Source organism: Lepisosteus oculatus, chromosome 2, assembly GCF_040954835.1.
Source record: "Lepisosteus oculatus isolate fLepOcu1 chromosome 2, fLepOcu1.hap2, whole genome shotgun sequence".
NCBI lineage: Eukaryota > Metazoa > Chordata > Actinopteri > Semionotiformes > Lepisosteidae > Lepisosteus > Lepisosteus oculatus.
Genome location: NC_090697.1, coordinates 61509912 through 61527697, shown reverse-complemented (window position 1 = coordinate 61527697; position 17786 = coordinate 61509912). Strand labels below are relative to the sequence as shown.

At 34.5% G+C, this 17786-nt stretch overlaps 1 protein-coding gene across 2 annotated transcripts in view; it reads left to right on the top strand.

Moving 5' to 3' along the window:
- ush2a (Usher syndrome 2A (autosomal recessive, mild)) overlaps positions 1 to 17786 on the top strand; it is a 409409-nt gene that overhangs the window by 344949 nt on the left and 46674 nt on the right. For both annotated transcript variants that reach the window (XM_015346259.2, XM_069180084.1), the window contains exon 60: positions 3182 to 3536. In XM_015346259.2, the coding sequence (XP_015201745.2) occupies positions 3182 to 3536 (355 nt within the window). The remainder of the gene's footprint in view (positions 1 to 3181; positions 3537 to 17786) is intronic.

Here is a 17786-nt window from a genome sequence, read left to right as displayed (position 1 = left end):
TTCTATATTTATATATTTACTATATATTTATATATATAGTGTTGTTTCACTTTATTTAGTAAATACCTCAACTGTAACAGTAATGTTACAAAAAAATACAAGTGTATGTTTGTGTAGATATATACAGTAGAGCCAGTACATAATGTTAGGTAGAAAAATAGAAGAACAGCTTGTAATTATTTGGATGCCATGGTTGTGGGAGAATGGACTTCTCTTTAAAAGATCAACAAAAGTCAACAAAACAGGAGGCATATTGTTAGGAGGCAATAACGAGGTTATTAAAAGGAAATGCTTGGGTGAAGAGATAAAGTCAAATGTGACATCCTAAAAACCAAACTAGGTTGGGGAATGAACCTTTTTATTCACTCCACTGGACTTTCATGAGAGTTTTTGTATTTTTTTCCATTTTGCAAAAGATTCAAGGATTTGGATGTCCTTGTTTCAGACATTATTTTTTCAATTTTCTTCCTTTCCTGTTTCCTCAAGTGTTATAACACTTCTAGATAAACGAGAAAAGGAGGAAAGATTAAGTTATGGCTCCTTACATCAACTTTCTGAACTTAACTCTAGAAGAGGTTTGCAGAAACCCTCAAGAAAACAAACCGAGAAACATTGAATTATTTTTGTTATACAGTATGTTTTTCCCAGTTTTTCACGTGAGGAGCCACTCTCTAATATTAACGTTTGTTCCCAAGAGTTACTTTTATTCCTAGTGGTTACAGATGCATTCAGGTTATATCTTCATCCAGCTGTTTCTTCAGAGAAGCCAGGCTATTTGCTTCAATAACATGGCCGAATTGCTGAATTGCTTGCTCTAAACTCCCATGGCCATTTGTATAAAGAAGTGCCTTCTGTTCTCAGTTTTTAAATACACTTTCCATATGACATTATATCCCCACCAGACCCATCTCACCAACCTGTCATGCATACACATATAATCTATATCTTACCTAGAGCACATAATTAATATTAATCCTCATGATTAATTTATATTTACATATATATAATACTATATAGTATGTTTATGAACAATGTATTATTTTATAAGCTTAAACAGCCATGTGTAATACTATTGTTGAAGTGTATTTAAATAAAATAGTGTCTGCGCAGTAACAGGTTTCTAGTTGCTTTTATGTACCCTTCAATACCATACACAACCTCTACACAGCACAACTCTGATTCTCTACTTGGAGATACTTCTGATATGTAGTGTATGTATTTTAGAATACAGAGTGCTAATTGATCTATGCATTCTTGCTGAAAAGCTATTGTTTTGTTCAACGTAAACTGAATCTACATTAACCTTTTTATTATTATGGAAAAATCTGGGACTAAACACTTAATATTTTCAGAATTTTTCCATCTGTCAGGAAATAATTGATTATCTGTAGATTAAGACAACTGCATGTATTTTCTTATTTATTGTTATGGCCATATCATAAATGACACTGTAATTTTATATAATTTCAGTAATTTCATTTGAGTGGAGCACATGAAAACGTTTCTAAAAAACCTAGTCAAATAAAAATTGTAAGAAAGAAAGGAAATACACGTCCTGTCTAAAGTTAGCATTTTTGGCATCTCCAAATTAGATTTTTGTTGAGCAGTTGTTTAAGATGATCTATAGGATTATTAAAATACTTTTCTACCTTTGTGTCATTTTTTAGACACTCTACTTTTCTGAATTGTCTCTGTTTTACTTATGTCTGTAGCCCCACTTTTTTATTTGTTTTAAACATTTATTTTGTTGAACAGAATCTTCTCCTTTTAAGTCTATTGACTATTATAAGGAGTGGGTGGTAGTTTGAATTGTTTACTGTAGTTTACTGCACAGTATGTAGAAATACATCCTGCTGTGCTTTGTTTATTTTTGTTCTCATTCTGCCTAGAGGATTATGTTGTTTTAGTTGCTCTCACATCGTACATTTCTCCCTCTCTCATGGAAAGAAAATTAACAGAAGTATGATGGAGCATGCAGGAAGCACATTACCAGAGGCTGAATGTCATTTTGTACACCAGCATGGAAGCCAGTTGTAATGCAGAGAATTAACGAGGCTTGCAAAAACACACTTGTCCAAACTACCCTGCTCTCAGTTGATGTCGGCAATCTTCTTTGTTGTGTGTTTATAATTCAGCCTTTATTGCTCAATGAATTTTAATTTAACTAGAAAGTGAACACGTTTTATTGGAAATTAAGGAAAATGAAGGGAACTGCATTATACATATAACTGTTTTGTAAAAGATGCATTCCTGTGATGTGCCATGTTTAAAGGGGGGATATTTTGAAAATCCTTTAATCAGCCACCCTTGTTAGCTACTTCTTTTTTATTTGTTAAAATAGTTAAGGGTTACATAGCTGGTGTATTTCCATTCAACAGGACTTTTACTGACATTTGTGTTAGACGTGTAAAAGATATGCCAATTCATCAGCCTTTTCCCACAGCAGAAAATAAATGTGAGAATATCAGATTGTGCTTTTGATGTATTTTAACATTATAACACCTTTTTCAAAATAATGCAATCTGTGTTGTTGTTTTGAATGTTTTATGAATATGCAAATTAAAAGCACACACAATTTTGTGCTGTTGTAGCATAGCCCTGATCTGTCAATGTCATTGCCCTTGATTTCTAATCATAATATTCACCCATTCATGTTTCCTTTTGTATTATTAACTAATAATTATGAATGATACCACATAACTAACTTATAAGACCTTGTCTGTTGAATGAGCAATACTACTTATGTAATTTGCATTGTACAATAGCTCTACTGAATACAAAAGATTACAGCCTTAAATGTGTAAACATTCTTTTTGCCTTAGAGGGAAAATGACTCCCAAATTAGACATGATATGGTTTTAATGCTGGGCCCATATTGGAAAAGAAATGTGACTTCAAACTCTTGTCATTTCTCAACAAAATACAAATTTTCTTTTTATAAAAAGTTGTATTTGTGACAATCTTTTCCACAGTTGTTTGCACTCAGTAGAAAAATGTGAAAATAGCATTTTTTTGCTTTACGAAACCCCAGGCACGTAGCTTTTGAAGTGAAACTCACTTGCATATCTGCAAAATGTCAAATATTATTTCCTAAAACAAAATAGGAAATAATTGACAAGCACGTGTTTTTCTAGGTCTATATAAACCTTCCCATATGACCTTTGTTGCTTATTTTTTGTAGGCGACCTGTTGGCACTCAAGAGGAGCTCCTTGTCTTTATCTGGTTAGAGGGTGCTCTGGAGTTCATTGATGCCTCTGATATCCTCCGGCCCTATACCAAATATGAATACCGAGTCAGAGCTCACAACAGCCAGGGGTTCGTGGACAGCCTGTGGTCTTCCACACAAACCCTAGAGGCAGAGCCTGAGGAACTGGCCACTCCGATAGTTCAGCCCACTAGTGCCTACTCTGTACTGGTCCAGTGGACAAAGCCTGCATCTCCTAATGGCATTATTGCACAGTACAGGGTGGTCTATCAGGAACTAAGAAGTGACCCTACTTTCAACTCCTCCTTAGTCACAGCTGTATCTGTTCCGGTAAGTGCAGCAGTTTTTTTTTAATGCTTCACTTTACACGATACATGGATAAACCTCTTTAGTTCTTGATATGGTTTCATATTATATGTTTTACTCCTGTTAACTTTGGATACAGTGAAAAAGAAGACCTCATAATACAGATCATATAAAATTTACTGTTGAGACTTCATGGTGTAAAATTGAAAGCCTGTAAAATATTTTCACGAGGAATGAAGCAGCCGAAAGCTTGGGAGAAATTAGAATTGTTTATTGTGATGTGGAGATTTGGCGTAACCCGCTTGGCTGAGGGCCAACCTCCCGGCCCTTGAACGGGGAGGATAGGACCCCCATGTGACCAATTGGGTAGCTGCAAAGGTGGAGAGGGGGTGGAGGAGGGATGCAGAAAACGAAGGAGGAAGAGGAGAGGGTGACGTTTGATATTTATGGAGACCGGTTGCTTACGTCAGGATTAGTGAGAATTGCAGCAGCTGTGTCGAATGAGCGCGGCTGCCTTCATTCCTCCCGAACTTTCATTAAAAACTCCATTAAAATGTGATTCCTAAATACACAAATTGGGCATGCCAAATAATACTTTTAGACACGTTTAACCATCATTGATTTCACCAATCCAGTTGCATTTAATGAAACATCGTCTGATTACCATTGTAAGGTTATGTGGGTATATATGTTCATTGAAAAGGTGTTAAGTATATTAGAAGATATGTACTGATATTTAAAGGAAAATACAAAAAAGTAATATCAGTAATTTAATGGGCACATACAGTACATGAAGATACTTACATCGTGTTATTTTTTATATCACTAAATGCTCAACTCAGAAATCATTTTATTTCATGAAAATACAAATAGCCTGGTGTGTTTAGTGTTTAGAGTGTTTATTATTTCAGTTGAGTTCAAATAATTAAAAATACTAAAATGAGGTCAGGAAGAATCTCTATAAAAGGCTATTTAAAAGACATGATTTTAATTAACGCAAGTAGAGTGAAACACATGACTATGCCCCACTTGAGTAATAAAATTGTCAGGTTGCTATCTGAATGATTGGAGGATGCCTTTCTATGAGAGAAGTTGTCAAGAAAATGAGATTTTCTACTTTAATAACCAATTGAATCATTCAGCTAAATCAAGAAACAGGCTACATACAGGCCATAGGATGACCACATTCTCTCAAGACTGTAAAGTCTAATTCAACATGCTAATTGTTTTCAGAGTACAGTGGTTACACGATAAGACATTCCAGGAAAAACAATCCACATACTGTATCAGCACAATGACTGTGGCTCGCTGTCGGGATCAACATGATCTTTATGGTCAAAAACTGTTCCAGGGGGAACATGTTAACAGCTGAGCAATTAAATCACTGTCTATTGTTGTCCAGAGAAAATCTGAGATGGCCACAAAGAGAGTGATGGAGTGTTTTATTGACCAACAAATGTCATTATGCTTTAGACAGACCTGACGTAAGACAAATCTGCATGCAAACATTGTGGCAAGCACTATGTTGACTGTTGCATTGTTCAAGTCACCCATCTGGACAGTGAAAGTGGAGAAGAAGTGATGAATCTTCCTTCAGCACAAGAACATCTCTGATAGAGATTAAGAACAACCTTACTGCTTAGTGATAAATTGGTGATGTCCTTCAGACAACGGTTTTTCCATTCCTGCAAGCCACAGTCTGGAAATGTCAGTTTTCCAGCAGGACAATGAAAGACCACACAGAGCTAACATCACAATGACATGTTTTTAAAGAACAAAAAATGTCAAGGCTTTGTCGTGGCCAGCTTTATTTCTGTACCTGAGTCCAGTTGAACATCTGTGAGCCCAACAGGAGACAACTGCAACCAGTCAACCTTGCACAAGCAGCTGCACAGGAAGAGCATTCCAAAGCAGTTTGTAAGGGGCTGATCAATTCTGCACATCAATGCTGCCTGAATTGTGCTAAAGCTCAAAGAATTTAGTTCTAATTTTGTAGCATTTTCATTTTAACACTATGGAATAATTATATTTCTTATTTGTTCATTTAATAATGAAAAGGTATTGTCATTCTTTGCTCTAGAATTTTGTAATGTATTGTGATTTGTTAAATACATTACATTATAAATCTGTCACATAACAGTATTATGATAATACAAGAGTATTTGGATTCTTCAGTAGACCTATAAAGAAATTCTAAATATTTAAAGAAGTACTCTTTGAAAATAACATATATACAAATATATGAATAATATTCATATAAATATGAATTAGAATGTGTTAGGATAAAAAATACATAAATTTTCAGCAAACATTTTGTGCTGGAGGGTCTTTCTAAGATGGAGCTTAATTGAGCAGATACAGCGCACAAGACAGGATCACACCCTAGAAGGGATGCTAGTTCATTACAAGACACGCATGCATTCACCCACAAACATATACGGTACAGGGGAACATTTAGAGATTCCAATTAGCCCAGGCAGCATGTATTTGAATTGTGGGTTGGAACAGAAGCACCTAGAGAAAACCAATACTAATCCAGGAGAACATGTAAGCCTCACACAGAAGTTTGGAATTAATCCGAGGACCTAAGAACTATAAGGTAGCAGTGCTAAAAGCCATGTCATTGCTACCCACCAAATAAGAAAATACTCCAAAAAAGTTACAAATTTGATAGCAATGCTTACACAGAAAGTAAAGATTCTGTATGTTTTACAATTTTTTCTTAATTCTAATGGGTTTAATATGTGGTTTCAATGAAACATAGTAACAAATATAATTTGTTTTTTATATGTTAATTCCATTATTAGAACTCCTAGTGGATCCAAGTGAGGTATAGTTATTGTAAACATTTGCTCTAAGAACTTCTGAAATGGTTATACTGTAGCGTATTGAGACATATTGTGTTTTATTTTTGATACTTTATGGAAATTGAATTTTTTAGATAGGGAGAATACTGCTGCATTATTTTGCACAAGAAATGACACTTAGAGCATTAAATTATCGCCATTCTGTAGTGACGCAGTGAGCATTTGTACCCATACTACATGTGCCGAACACTGTCCAGTGTGTGTTTGTTTGGGTTTTAATTGCAGAGCTGGAGCCATCTGTTTGCTGCAGGACAGGCCCCAAGGCCGATTTGGAGACAGCCTGTGGCAAAATCCTTTAGGACAGCCTAAGATTCTGTGCTTTCTTGTCATGTCTAGTGCTTGCAAACCTAATTCTTTTACAATATGTGTCTGAAGGCTTTCGATTGAAGTTGGCAGCTCAGTAAACAATACAGCAGACTGTATACTTAAAAGAAGGCCTTGTCAGGGCCCTTCTGAGATCCATTGTGTGTGATGTCTTTTTTTCTGTTTCTTCAACATTATAGTTACAAATGTTTCCTCATAGATGCAGAGAAGCTCAGGACAAGTTTCTGTTCCTCTGGTTAGGAATGATGAATACAATGTTTTTTGCTCACATCATACTAAAATAAAAAAGCTAATCCATTTTTTCCAGATGTTTTCCAGTCATGTAGTGTTCAATTTGATTTTATTCCACTTGCTGTTTTTTTTAATCATCATCTAAAGTTCACTTGAATGATCACATTTTTTAAGTTACCAAAGGTGAGTGATAGTGGGACAGAAAGGCCTAGAAATACAAAAATAAGGTTTGGCTGCTAATGAAAAAAGGGATTATTTTGACACAGCTTCATTATGCTTAGAAAATTGTTATGGAATCCAAAATGTTGTTTTAATAAATGCAATTATTTTTCTTTTTTATAATTTTTGTATGTTTTTAAAATGTAATATGTTAGAAATTACTTTCTTTTTATTATAATTTTGGTATAGCATTAAAGAACTAATGACAGTAAAATGAGGCAGTATTTCAAATATTTTAAATGGATTTGAAATCTATAAATAATTTTAACCTGGCATAGTGTATATAAGCTCAGAATAACCAATGTTTTTGAGTTGGTAATAATCAGCTCCTACTATTTTTTTATCACAGTTTTATTAATAAGTAGATATTCATACATTTTTAATCAATTCTTGCTTGGTCAATGTTCAATGTTGTTTATTATCTATTTATATAGTATTACTTTATTTGTATCTACAAGACTAAAGAGTAACTATGATATTGATAGTATTGTACTAGGTTTTGGCAAAAATCAATAAGACAATAAACAATAAACAATAAGAAATCCTGCTACTCCTTTAAGCCTTAAATAATTGAATTTGAGAATAAAAAGGTGAAAAGGGTTAAAAATGTTCTGTTATCTATTTAATGTCAGAAAGCACTTTCCCCTGTGACTCAGTTATATAGTATGTAATATTATTACAAGCTGAAGAGTGCAAGTTAAATTTGAAATTTCAAGGATAAAATTTTTACTACAGTTGCACATGAAGACAAACAAGTTTCTTTGTTCCTGGAACATTGAGATAAGAGTACCAATGAACAAGGCAGCAAACTTTAAAAGACCAGCCTGGTCTTTAGTTTCCATTATTAACTGAAAGACAGAAATACACAATGTCTGTTAAAAGTATTGACAAAAACTGTGAACCCCAGTAACCAACCTTTCTGCAGAACAAGTAAACAGATTAAAACTTGGAAATGAAACATGAAAACCAGGGGTGAAATGAACCATACACAGGACAAAATAACATCCTAGATGGGTGCTAACTAAAAGAGGGACCTTTCTTCCTATAGAGAAAACAGTGGATCAAAACATAAGACAGATTTCTTAGGCCCTTGGGATACAAAAAAGATTATTCCCACAACTATAAGGTAAGAGTCAGAGATCAGCCTCTTCAAGTGCTCATATTGTTTGGTAGTTTTGCCGCTCACATGCTATTTCTTCAGTTCAATGATCAGATAGAGCATGAACGAGAGCGTGTGGAATTGTGTTCATACTGTATTGGGGGCCTAACTTTTTACTGTACCATTCCCAGGAAGGTTGACCTCTGACCATTATGGTTACCTCAATTGATAAAATAAGTGACAGCTGTATGATCTTGCTTTAAAGATAAGACATTTTTTAACAGAAAAAAAGTATTTTTTCTTCTAAATGACAGGCACATGCTTATATTTGTAAATCTTTCAATATTGCCCCCTAGAATGTAACATTTCTGCAATGCAAATTTCCTGAAAACAATCTTTTCATATCAAATCATTTGAGAATCCAAACAAGTGAAAAAAATCAATTTAATATTATATTGATAGGTGTATATGAACCCTTTAAATCTGTTCACACACGAACATAGCCTGCTACTTTGCTGTGAAAATCTCTTTTGTGCTGGAATGCTGACAAATTAGAAAAAAACCATTAAGAGCTGACCAGTTTTTTATGGGTCAGGAGCAGGTCAAAGTGAAATTCAGCTGCTGTTCTGGACAAGTGACCACTCTAAGTGCTCTGTCATAACCTAATAAATAGAATGGGAATAACATTAGCACAAGAGGTGAGAAGAGATTATTGGCAAGTGACCGGTTTATTGAAGTTCAGAGACCATTAACATTGATGGAGCAATCATTTCAACTTCAGAGCAATTACCCTGATGGAAAAATAACTGTTCTTTCACAGGCATAGGTTTGGTCAGTATCATAAGCATTCAAAATCAAAATGATTTTTTGTTAATATTTAAAAAGTAGAACCAATGATTCTTAACAGAGTAGGAACAAAATATCAAAAAAAGAGGTACTGTAACTAAATGTGCACATTTTGTGTATGTACTGTAATATGCCATTTTTTCAAAGTTAGAAATGAAATGAACATATTTTTCAAATTTATGTGCTAATATTATTTATAAAAAAGCATCAATTTGAAATGAAAGATATTTATTTCCTGAAACAATTCTTAATGATAAAATACATGCTGAATCCATAATACAGTTGATGGCTACAGAACTGACAATATAATTGTTAATGCATAAAACAACCCATTCTTTTCTTTAAAAAATACGAAACCATTTTGTTAAGTGCCTGACACTTGGCAAATTCAATTCAGTTATATTAAAATGTAATGACTTCAATAATCTGCAAATAAATTTCTAAGTTCTTATAAAAAGTCAAGTTTTAAATATTCATCTCCCTGAATGGATAATGATGATAGTTCACAAAATAACTGTGTTTTCTTTGACTCTACAACCTAGAAAACAATGCTTTAACAAATTTTATATAAACCACACCAGAAGTGGAAATAGTAGTGATATCTGCCATTTAAGCTTTGTTATAATATAGTACTGTATGAATACTTTTTGGGTTTATTTCTGAAGATGATTTCATTTCAAGCATCACTTTTTAAGTATTTTATCAATAATTTTGAATAAAATAAAAAATGGAAAGATTCATACGTATTTGCACCTGCATGTAGTTATTGCTATTAAACATATTCATTTTTAGGCAGACATAATTTTACTTCATCAAGATATGCTCTGATTATTTGTGCTGTTCAAAAGAGTTACTAAACTGAATGTACTTGTGTAATTCATCTGTTGAATTACAATTCTTTAGATCTGTTTCTCTTTCTTCGGCTTTGCTTATTTCCTTTATGTTTCTCATGATACTCTTTTTAAGCAACCAAAAATTAAATTTATGTCTATTTGCAAAGTTATACAAAAATAAAATTGCTTTATCTGATGTGCCAGACAAAACCAACATGTTTCTATCTGGGTGTGAGAGTCATACTGATTTTCTCATGGGGCAATGAAACAGATGCTTTACCCCAAGGTGAAGCATGACTCATGACTAATAATGACTTCAGATTCATATACTGCCCATGCAAAATAAAGACAGGAAGCAAGCTTGAAATATACTGCAATTACAGTATGTTCTGTTACTGGCTCTTATTGTAAACTAAAGTTGTTAAACTGACATCCCTTCCCTGGGTCTATCAAGAGCATTCAAGTGCTCCAGGTTGAGGGAGACTCTGGTGTGCCTGTAAACAGCAGTTCAAATTTGATGTCCAGTCATATATTATATGCATTTTTAGGCCCATGACCTGCATAAGAATACAGTAATGCCTAGAAATCACCAAGTATGTTTTCTAGATTAGTAGGATGAGAGGTACCAGGGTACAAGAAGGTACATGCTTTTAAAACTGAGAACAGAAGGCAACAAAGAGTTGTGCAAGTCTAGCCTTAGCCCCTAAAATTGATATGAATTAATTTGGCTATATGAGATCTGCAGTTCAGTAAGCAGCTACTGTAGGAAACAGGCAAGCTAGATGGGCCAAATACAATAGTTTCTTCTCATTTGTAACACTTAGCTGTATGTTGTCAGAATAAATGCAGATGATTTGGAATCATTTAAACATTATGGCCCTAAAGAACAGGTCTTTTCCACACCCCGCAGCTGGGCTTTAATACAGAAATAAGTGGTTTGATAATATTGACAAATTGTTGACTCTTACTGGAACTGGAAAGCACCTTGAGCACTTTGTACAGTTATTCAGAAAATGTATTACACCCATTCTTAATTATAAAAACAATTATAATGTAAAATATAATATAAAATTAAGATTTTAATCACAAGAATTTACTGATCTTAAATTCTTATTTTAAATGTCTTAGTCTCTAATGTACAAGAAAGACTGGAGTAAGAGACAGATAAGGGCACATATACCCTTTACAATTTTAATTGATTCTTTCTATTTGATTCAAAATGTCAATGCATTGATCATCTATTTTTCTTTTGCTCATTTGTATATATAAAATATATAGATATATTTAAAATGTTAAAATCATCTTCTTTTGCCTTTTTCCATCTTATGGAAACAATATGATTTATTAAAATTAGAACACAATTTTTATGTATGGCAAAACACTTCAATCAAAATTCACAATTATATTTTTTTCAGTTTTGATAGTGGTGAAATTGTTGTTTTTTAAGCAGAGTAGGATAACGCTAAAATCAGTTTGTTCACAAAGCTTGAAATTAGAGTAATGAATGCGTTTTCATGGATTATGTTGTCTATGAAAAGTATTAGGGTAGTTGGATGGCTCCCTGGTATCCCTCCTTTCTCCTCCTGAGGATGATCCGCTTACAGATTTGTATGAAGTGTTTTCATTCATAAATGTGTATGTCATGCCTAATTCTTTGTTACAGTGTTGGCTGTACCTTATTTGGTGCAGCAGACACATCTCTTTTATTTGCACAATGATTTGCTAATAGTGATCTGACCAGTGATGAATGGCCTGAACCAATCAATGGATCTGTAAAATGTGATTCTCTTCAACCTAACACTCCCACTTCCCTGTTAATATATTACACATACTGTACATTTCAGATAATTGTTGTATTTTCCAGAATGCCCAACAATTTATTCTTTCTCACATTTTCTTTGTCAAATGTGACGTTATTGTACCTAGGAAGACATAGCACCTTTACCACGCATAGAAGAACTTGAATCTGTACAGAGCTTCAGTACAATCAGACTTTCTACAATAAGACATTTAACCTCACAAAGACATTTAAACAAAAGGAAAGGGCATATCTAAAGTTTGAATACAGGTGAAGATGGCTGGCACCCCTACAGTGTCACAGATTGATGTTCAGAAATAGACATATTAATTATTTGCCTAGCAATTAATGAATGTCATGTGAGATAGTCTTTATCAGCATCTCCTTTCTTATGATATAATTTACAGTTTCCTCTGAATTCACTTGGCTGTCCTTTATATCTCCTGACCTCTAAAAGTCTTAGTGGTTGTGAATGTATGACATCAGGAGGTTTGCTGTTAATGACTTGATAATTAATTTCCATGGATCTTCAACCAGTTTCCTCTGAACTATAATCATGACCTAATGAAAGCCAGCACTGATATACTAAATTGTTTGTGGCTTGTTTTGGTTATTTTTGAGTTCGGTGTTTATATCTGTAAGTTTGAAACAATTTGAAACACATATTTACGTCACAAAGACAACAATGCTTACAAAAATATAAATACCAAGTATTGAATGTAGCAGTTGGTCAAGAAAGTAATGAAGTATGAATTATTTCATCAAGGCTGTTAGAATATTGGTTCTTTAAAAAGAGATTAAGGATTGGCATGTCTTTGATGTTCAATTTGAAGGAACAAAGATTTTTCCATGGTGAAAAGAGAAGAAAAGAAACACAACATTTTAGCTATGGAGCCTGGTTCGGGTATAGTTAGAAACTTTTCTGTTTCTAACTTGGCTTAGTTTTGTACTTGGCTTAATTCAATTTTTAATCACTGGACCATTCCCTCAAAAACTTAATTTAAGCTTGTATGTAACCAATTACCTTAATACAGATAATACAGAAATAATTGAGGTTATATTTAATGATTAATTATTTTGGGATCTTTCTGTGTTACTAATAGTATTTGCCTTGTTACTTGTATGCTATTCGGGAATATAACCGATGATGTTGTACAAAAGAGGTGTGGTGCATGGATTTTGTGCTATTAAATGCATTTTGCTAGCAAATGAGGACAGTCCATACTTTATATTGGAAAGTACTGTATACAGTACATATTCATACTTCATTGAAACACCATACAGATGGAACAAAAAGGGACTGCTGTAGGTTTAGAAGATGATTCATCTGGAGCGTAGATGGTTACAACAAACCTTAGTCTGACTATAGACATTAAGAGGGAGAAGTATTACGCAATGCATATTTTTGAGGGTGGATGTTTGTTGCTTTTCACCTCTCTTGTGTACCAGGGTTGAAAAGTAGCCTTAAAAAAATGAAATTTAGGGATTAGAATTTTGTGTTAAAAAAACCACTCATTGGAATAACTGTTAATAAATTAATTTTACTCTTGACCTGAAGCTTGACTGTCAGGGTAATCTTCATGACATAGTTGTGCAGTAAACTTATGCTCTTCGAAAATATGGTTTTTGCTCACTGTACGGGACCTAGTACCTTGGTCATGGATTGTCAGGCACCAGCAGTCTGCTCTCTGAGTTATGAAGTTTCGGTCCTCTGACAACTCTGCTACCGTGCCCCTTCAGTAATTATCATCCGCACCTTTTTCAAATAATCTGCAAGACTGCTATTTAAACTAGCTTCTCTTGTCAGTCACTGTTTAGTTTCGATGTTTGCTTCAGCCTCAGTTTTTGCTTTGCTCCTGTTAGGTTTGCAACCTTTGGTTTTGACCTTCACTTGCTCAGACCTCTTCTTTTTTTTTCAGATTTGACCCTCACTTGGTTTTTGGACTGTGCTTTTGCCTAGTGTTTGTGTTAATGTTTCCTGGACTCTTAACCACAGCTATGGTATGCCTGCTGCTGGCTGATCCTGCCACAGGAATCTACTTCATTATCACAACAATATTATAATACAGTCAGTAAGCAGTAACAGCGAACTTAACCAACATGGCATCCCAAACATTTTTAAACCAATGTGTACAAGTTTCACTCACACATTTAAAGCTTTGATCCTGGCAAGAAAGATTCTCAAAATTAATTTGGAATTTTCTAAATCAAAACACATTAAATTATAATGAGTGCTAGTATTATCTAATTTTGCTGTTTTAACTCAGAATACATCTGCTTAAAAGCTGAGGTAAGAATATGAACTTGTTATAAACTGTCACAAAACATGACATATTAGAAAAGATGCAAAGACAATAACTAGTTTTCTGTTTATGTCATCAGTATTATTAGGTTTGACACAAGACTTTTCATACACTTTCAACATTTAAAACACTGTTGCGTGAAAAATATTACCTACTAGAAATCAGGAATTGGAAACATGATCATCTCTATCAAGCAAGTAAAGTACTCATTTCTATGAGGTTAGAATTGTTTTTAATCTAGAATCCCCAAGTCTTTTTTTTATTATATAACTGTCCAATTTGAGAATGAGCATTAGAAGACAGGCTCCTTAACTTACCCAGCCATGGAGGAATTCATTTTTTGCACACTACAAGTACTACATTGACATTAGGGGGATCAGTGCCAATTGAAGGGGAGATATGTCCCTCACTGACATTCCTACCTAGTGCCTTAGACATCTTGGAATTTGCAGGGTTCACTGTTTTGCCAGGATAAGAGATACCTGCGGCCAACTAATTCTAACTCTACTCTGGCAGTGTCAAGCCAGTTGTGCACCACTGTATGAATAATCCTGGACACAGATGGTAAAAGACATGACCCAGACTGTAACATCTGGATCATAGAGTTCAATCTGTGCTTAGTGGCTTTACTGGCTGAGCCAATTTGTTTTAAAACTCTCTGATTAAATATTAAATTTAGATATGATCACTTTACCAATGGTCTTATTTATAGCTCTCAGCTTCTCCTCTCCTTCAACCTTAATGTAATGATCATTTTAAAAGCAGCACAAACACGAAGCATATGATTTGTGTATATTATGCTGTATACAGATGCAGCCATGTAGAATGTGGTGCTGTAGGCACCACAGTATCCAGGCAGCATTGCATCATGGCTTTTCTTATTTTTTCAAATAATCTAATGCATGACTGCACTACTCTGTAAGGCTGCCAGGTGGCAGTTATTATTTAAAGAATGGTTAAATATTAAAATTTAACCATTCTTTGATTAAAGAAAAAACTTTAATTTTGCTTATATAGAATGACAAATATTTTTTCAACCAAAAAATGGTTGAATCCAAAACTTACACAAGATGCATAATTGTAACCTATTCTGAGTTTTAATATTCTCTATATTTTATGTTTATTCTATACAGTATAAATATTCTCTGGTTCAGCTGACACAACTTGCTCAATTTTCTTTTGTTAAAAATAAAGCATTGAAAGAATGATCCCACCTGGAGAAGGTTTGTCGCAAATATTTTAGCAGTGGAGATGCTGATGGGAGGGCTAGGGAAGAAGCCATCATCTTAGAGTTTTCCAATCACAAATTCCCTTCCTGTTGTGTAAATGGCCTTCTATATGCAGTTCTTCTGTTCTACATATTTCTTAGACTGAAGTAAAGAAAATTATATTAAAATCATATTGGAGTATAGAGAGTTGTGGTAAAATTTTAATATGGTTTGAGAAAAAGCTCCATGTTGCACTTTTCTTAATTACAGTTCCTGCCTACCTAACCTTGTTTGCCCTGCCCTTCAAGTTAAGATAGAGTCTTGATTTATTTGTTATGCAGCCACATTCGCAAAAATAAAGGCAATTCTACAAAGTAGATGGAATGCATTTTCATTTTCATTTTCAGGCTGAAGTTATAAGTTACTGGTCCTGTTGCATCTCTGAATGTTCACTTTGTGCTGTATTAGCTGTCTGTTAAATTTGTCAATATTTGGCCAACAGCTGACTGACCATTGATTTTGCTATACCCCAACTGTTGAGCAACTACCACTTTCCTCTCTAACAGACTTCACCATTCCTAGGGGAATTTGGTGTCAAGTCCTTTAGTCTGAGTTACTAAGGTACAGTCTGTACAGGTTGCTAGGCTGTTTGTAGTAATTAGTGAGAGGGTTATAGAGGTTCAATAGTAAAGGCTAACTCAGGACACATTCTGTTGAATGGGGCATATACAGTAGAGAGGAAAGCAATCTGAAAGAGAATTGAAAATCCTAGGAATGAAAGAATGGTTTCATCATTGCAGTACATAATACCCCAACAGAAAAAATCCTCATATCATACATGAGCAAAATGTTCATACAAAAACATACATTTATGATTGGTCAGTAGCAGTAGTAGTTCTTGAGGACCTAATTGTTAACTCTTAACAGGCATACTGTAGGTTCCTTTGGGTGCAAGGTTGAACTTCATCCTAGACAGGATGCCAGTCTATTATAAGGCATGCACACACGGGGGCAAAATAGAGGCACCAATTAAAGTAGGCTGCATGTCTATGTAATGTCAAAGAAAAGCAGAACAGCTGGAGAGAACCCACACAAACATGGGGAGATAAGTGATATTTTAAGTATTAAATTAAAACTAGACTCTATAATTTGATGTCCACATGGAAACTGAACCTACTGAAATAGAGAAATATTTTTATTTTGAATGCTTATTATGTATTCCCTTTGTAACAGCCATCATTTTTAGCAATCCTGCTAAGAGCTCTGGTTTAAGCAAGAGAGAGATGAGTTCAGAAAAGAACTATTTACAACAGCAGAGAAAACAAGTTTCCAACTCCTTTTAGAACAGGCTTAAAAGGTGCTGTTTCTTAAAGAAGGTGATTGTTCGAACTGTATGTGTTAGATACAAAATGGTGTTTTCTTGTGCTTTTGTTGTTAGCAGATTTGTAGTTGCTGTAAGTGCCCTGTCTGTACAGAGGAGGCAGGTCTTTACAATGGCTATTCCTCTGAGCTCCGGTCTCTTTCAGAAGGTTTTTTTAAGACTGCTATTGATCCCTTACTGAGTTGGGACTGCAGCACTCTGCCAGATTACTTGATTAATGGAGTGGTTGCTGTAAACGGACTGAATGAGGGTACGGGATGCAGGCGGTCCTCCCTGCCAAACCTGTACCCGTCAAGGCATGCACAAACATCCCTCATTATGAAACAGTTATCAAGTCTACATGAAAAATTAATTGGACTCAGTTTGATTCTGAAAAGAATCAGCTTTCAGCTTGGCGGTTTTCTCCCCCTCCTGATCTTTCCAGATGTTGCATTGAAGCCCCTGGAGAAGCTGCGATGGGAGATGTATTAATACATTGTATTGATTAGATCAAGACCCCTGACAGTCATTTGTAGAGATACCATCTGGCTGCTGTTCGAATTCCTTCACCGAAACAGGACGTGACACATTATTAATCTCAACTCTCGCAATACAGACGGGTTGCATTACCACAAAACCCACATTCTGCTATACCAGTGGAGAGGCAGGAGGACCTGAAGGGTGCAGAAATTAAGGTTATTACACAAATTGAGCCATATGGTCCAAATATTTCAGCGGTGAAATTTACTAGGCAATAAAAATTGCTTCTGCCTTCCTAATGGTGTAAATTACAGTTTAACCACTGCTCTAATGATGTCCTTCTGCTGCACTTAACTACTGTTACATGAAGGACATTGTTTAAAAATACAAAAAAAAAAAGAAAATGTCAGCAGCATGTTTACAATCTGTTAGTTAATCATTAAGAACACTGTCAGCTCTGCATTACAAGAAAGGGGCCTATCATATCCTGTCTTCTAGCAGGCAAAAAGGATTTTTTAAAAAATATTTTAATACCAATGATGACTTCTGAGCAGGTGATTAAAATTCATTTAAAGGACAAACATTTGTTGGAAGCTAAAGAGAGAGTTTTATTTTTATAGAATCCCTGCAGTTTTAGCTGAATTTTCACTGGAGAGGAAATGCAAGTCTTAGTCATTTTTAAAAGTGAATATTTGCATTGCTAAAC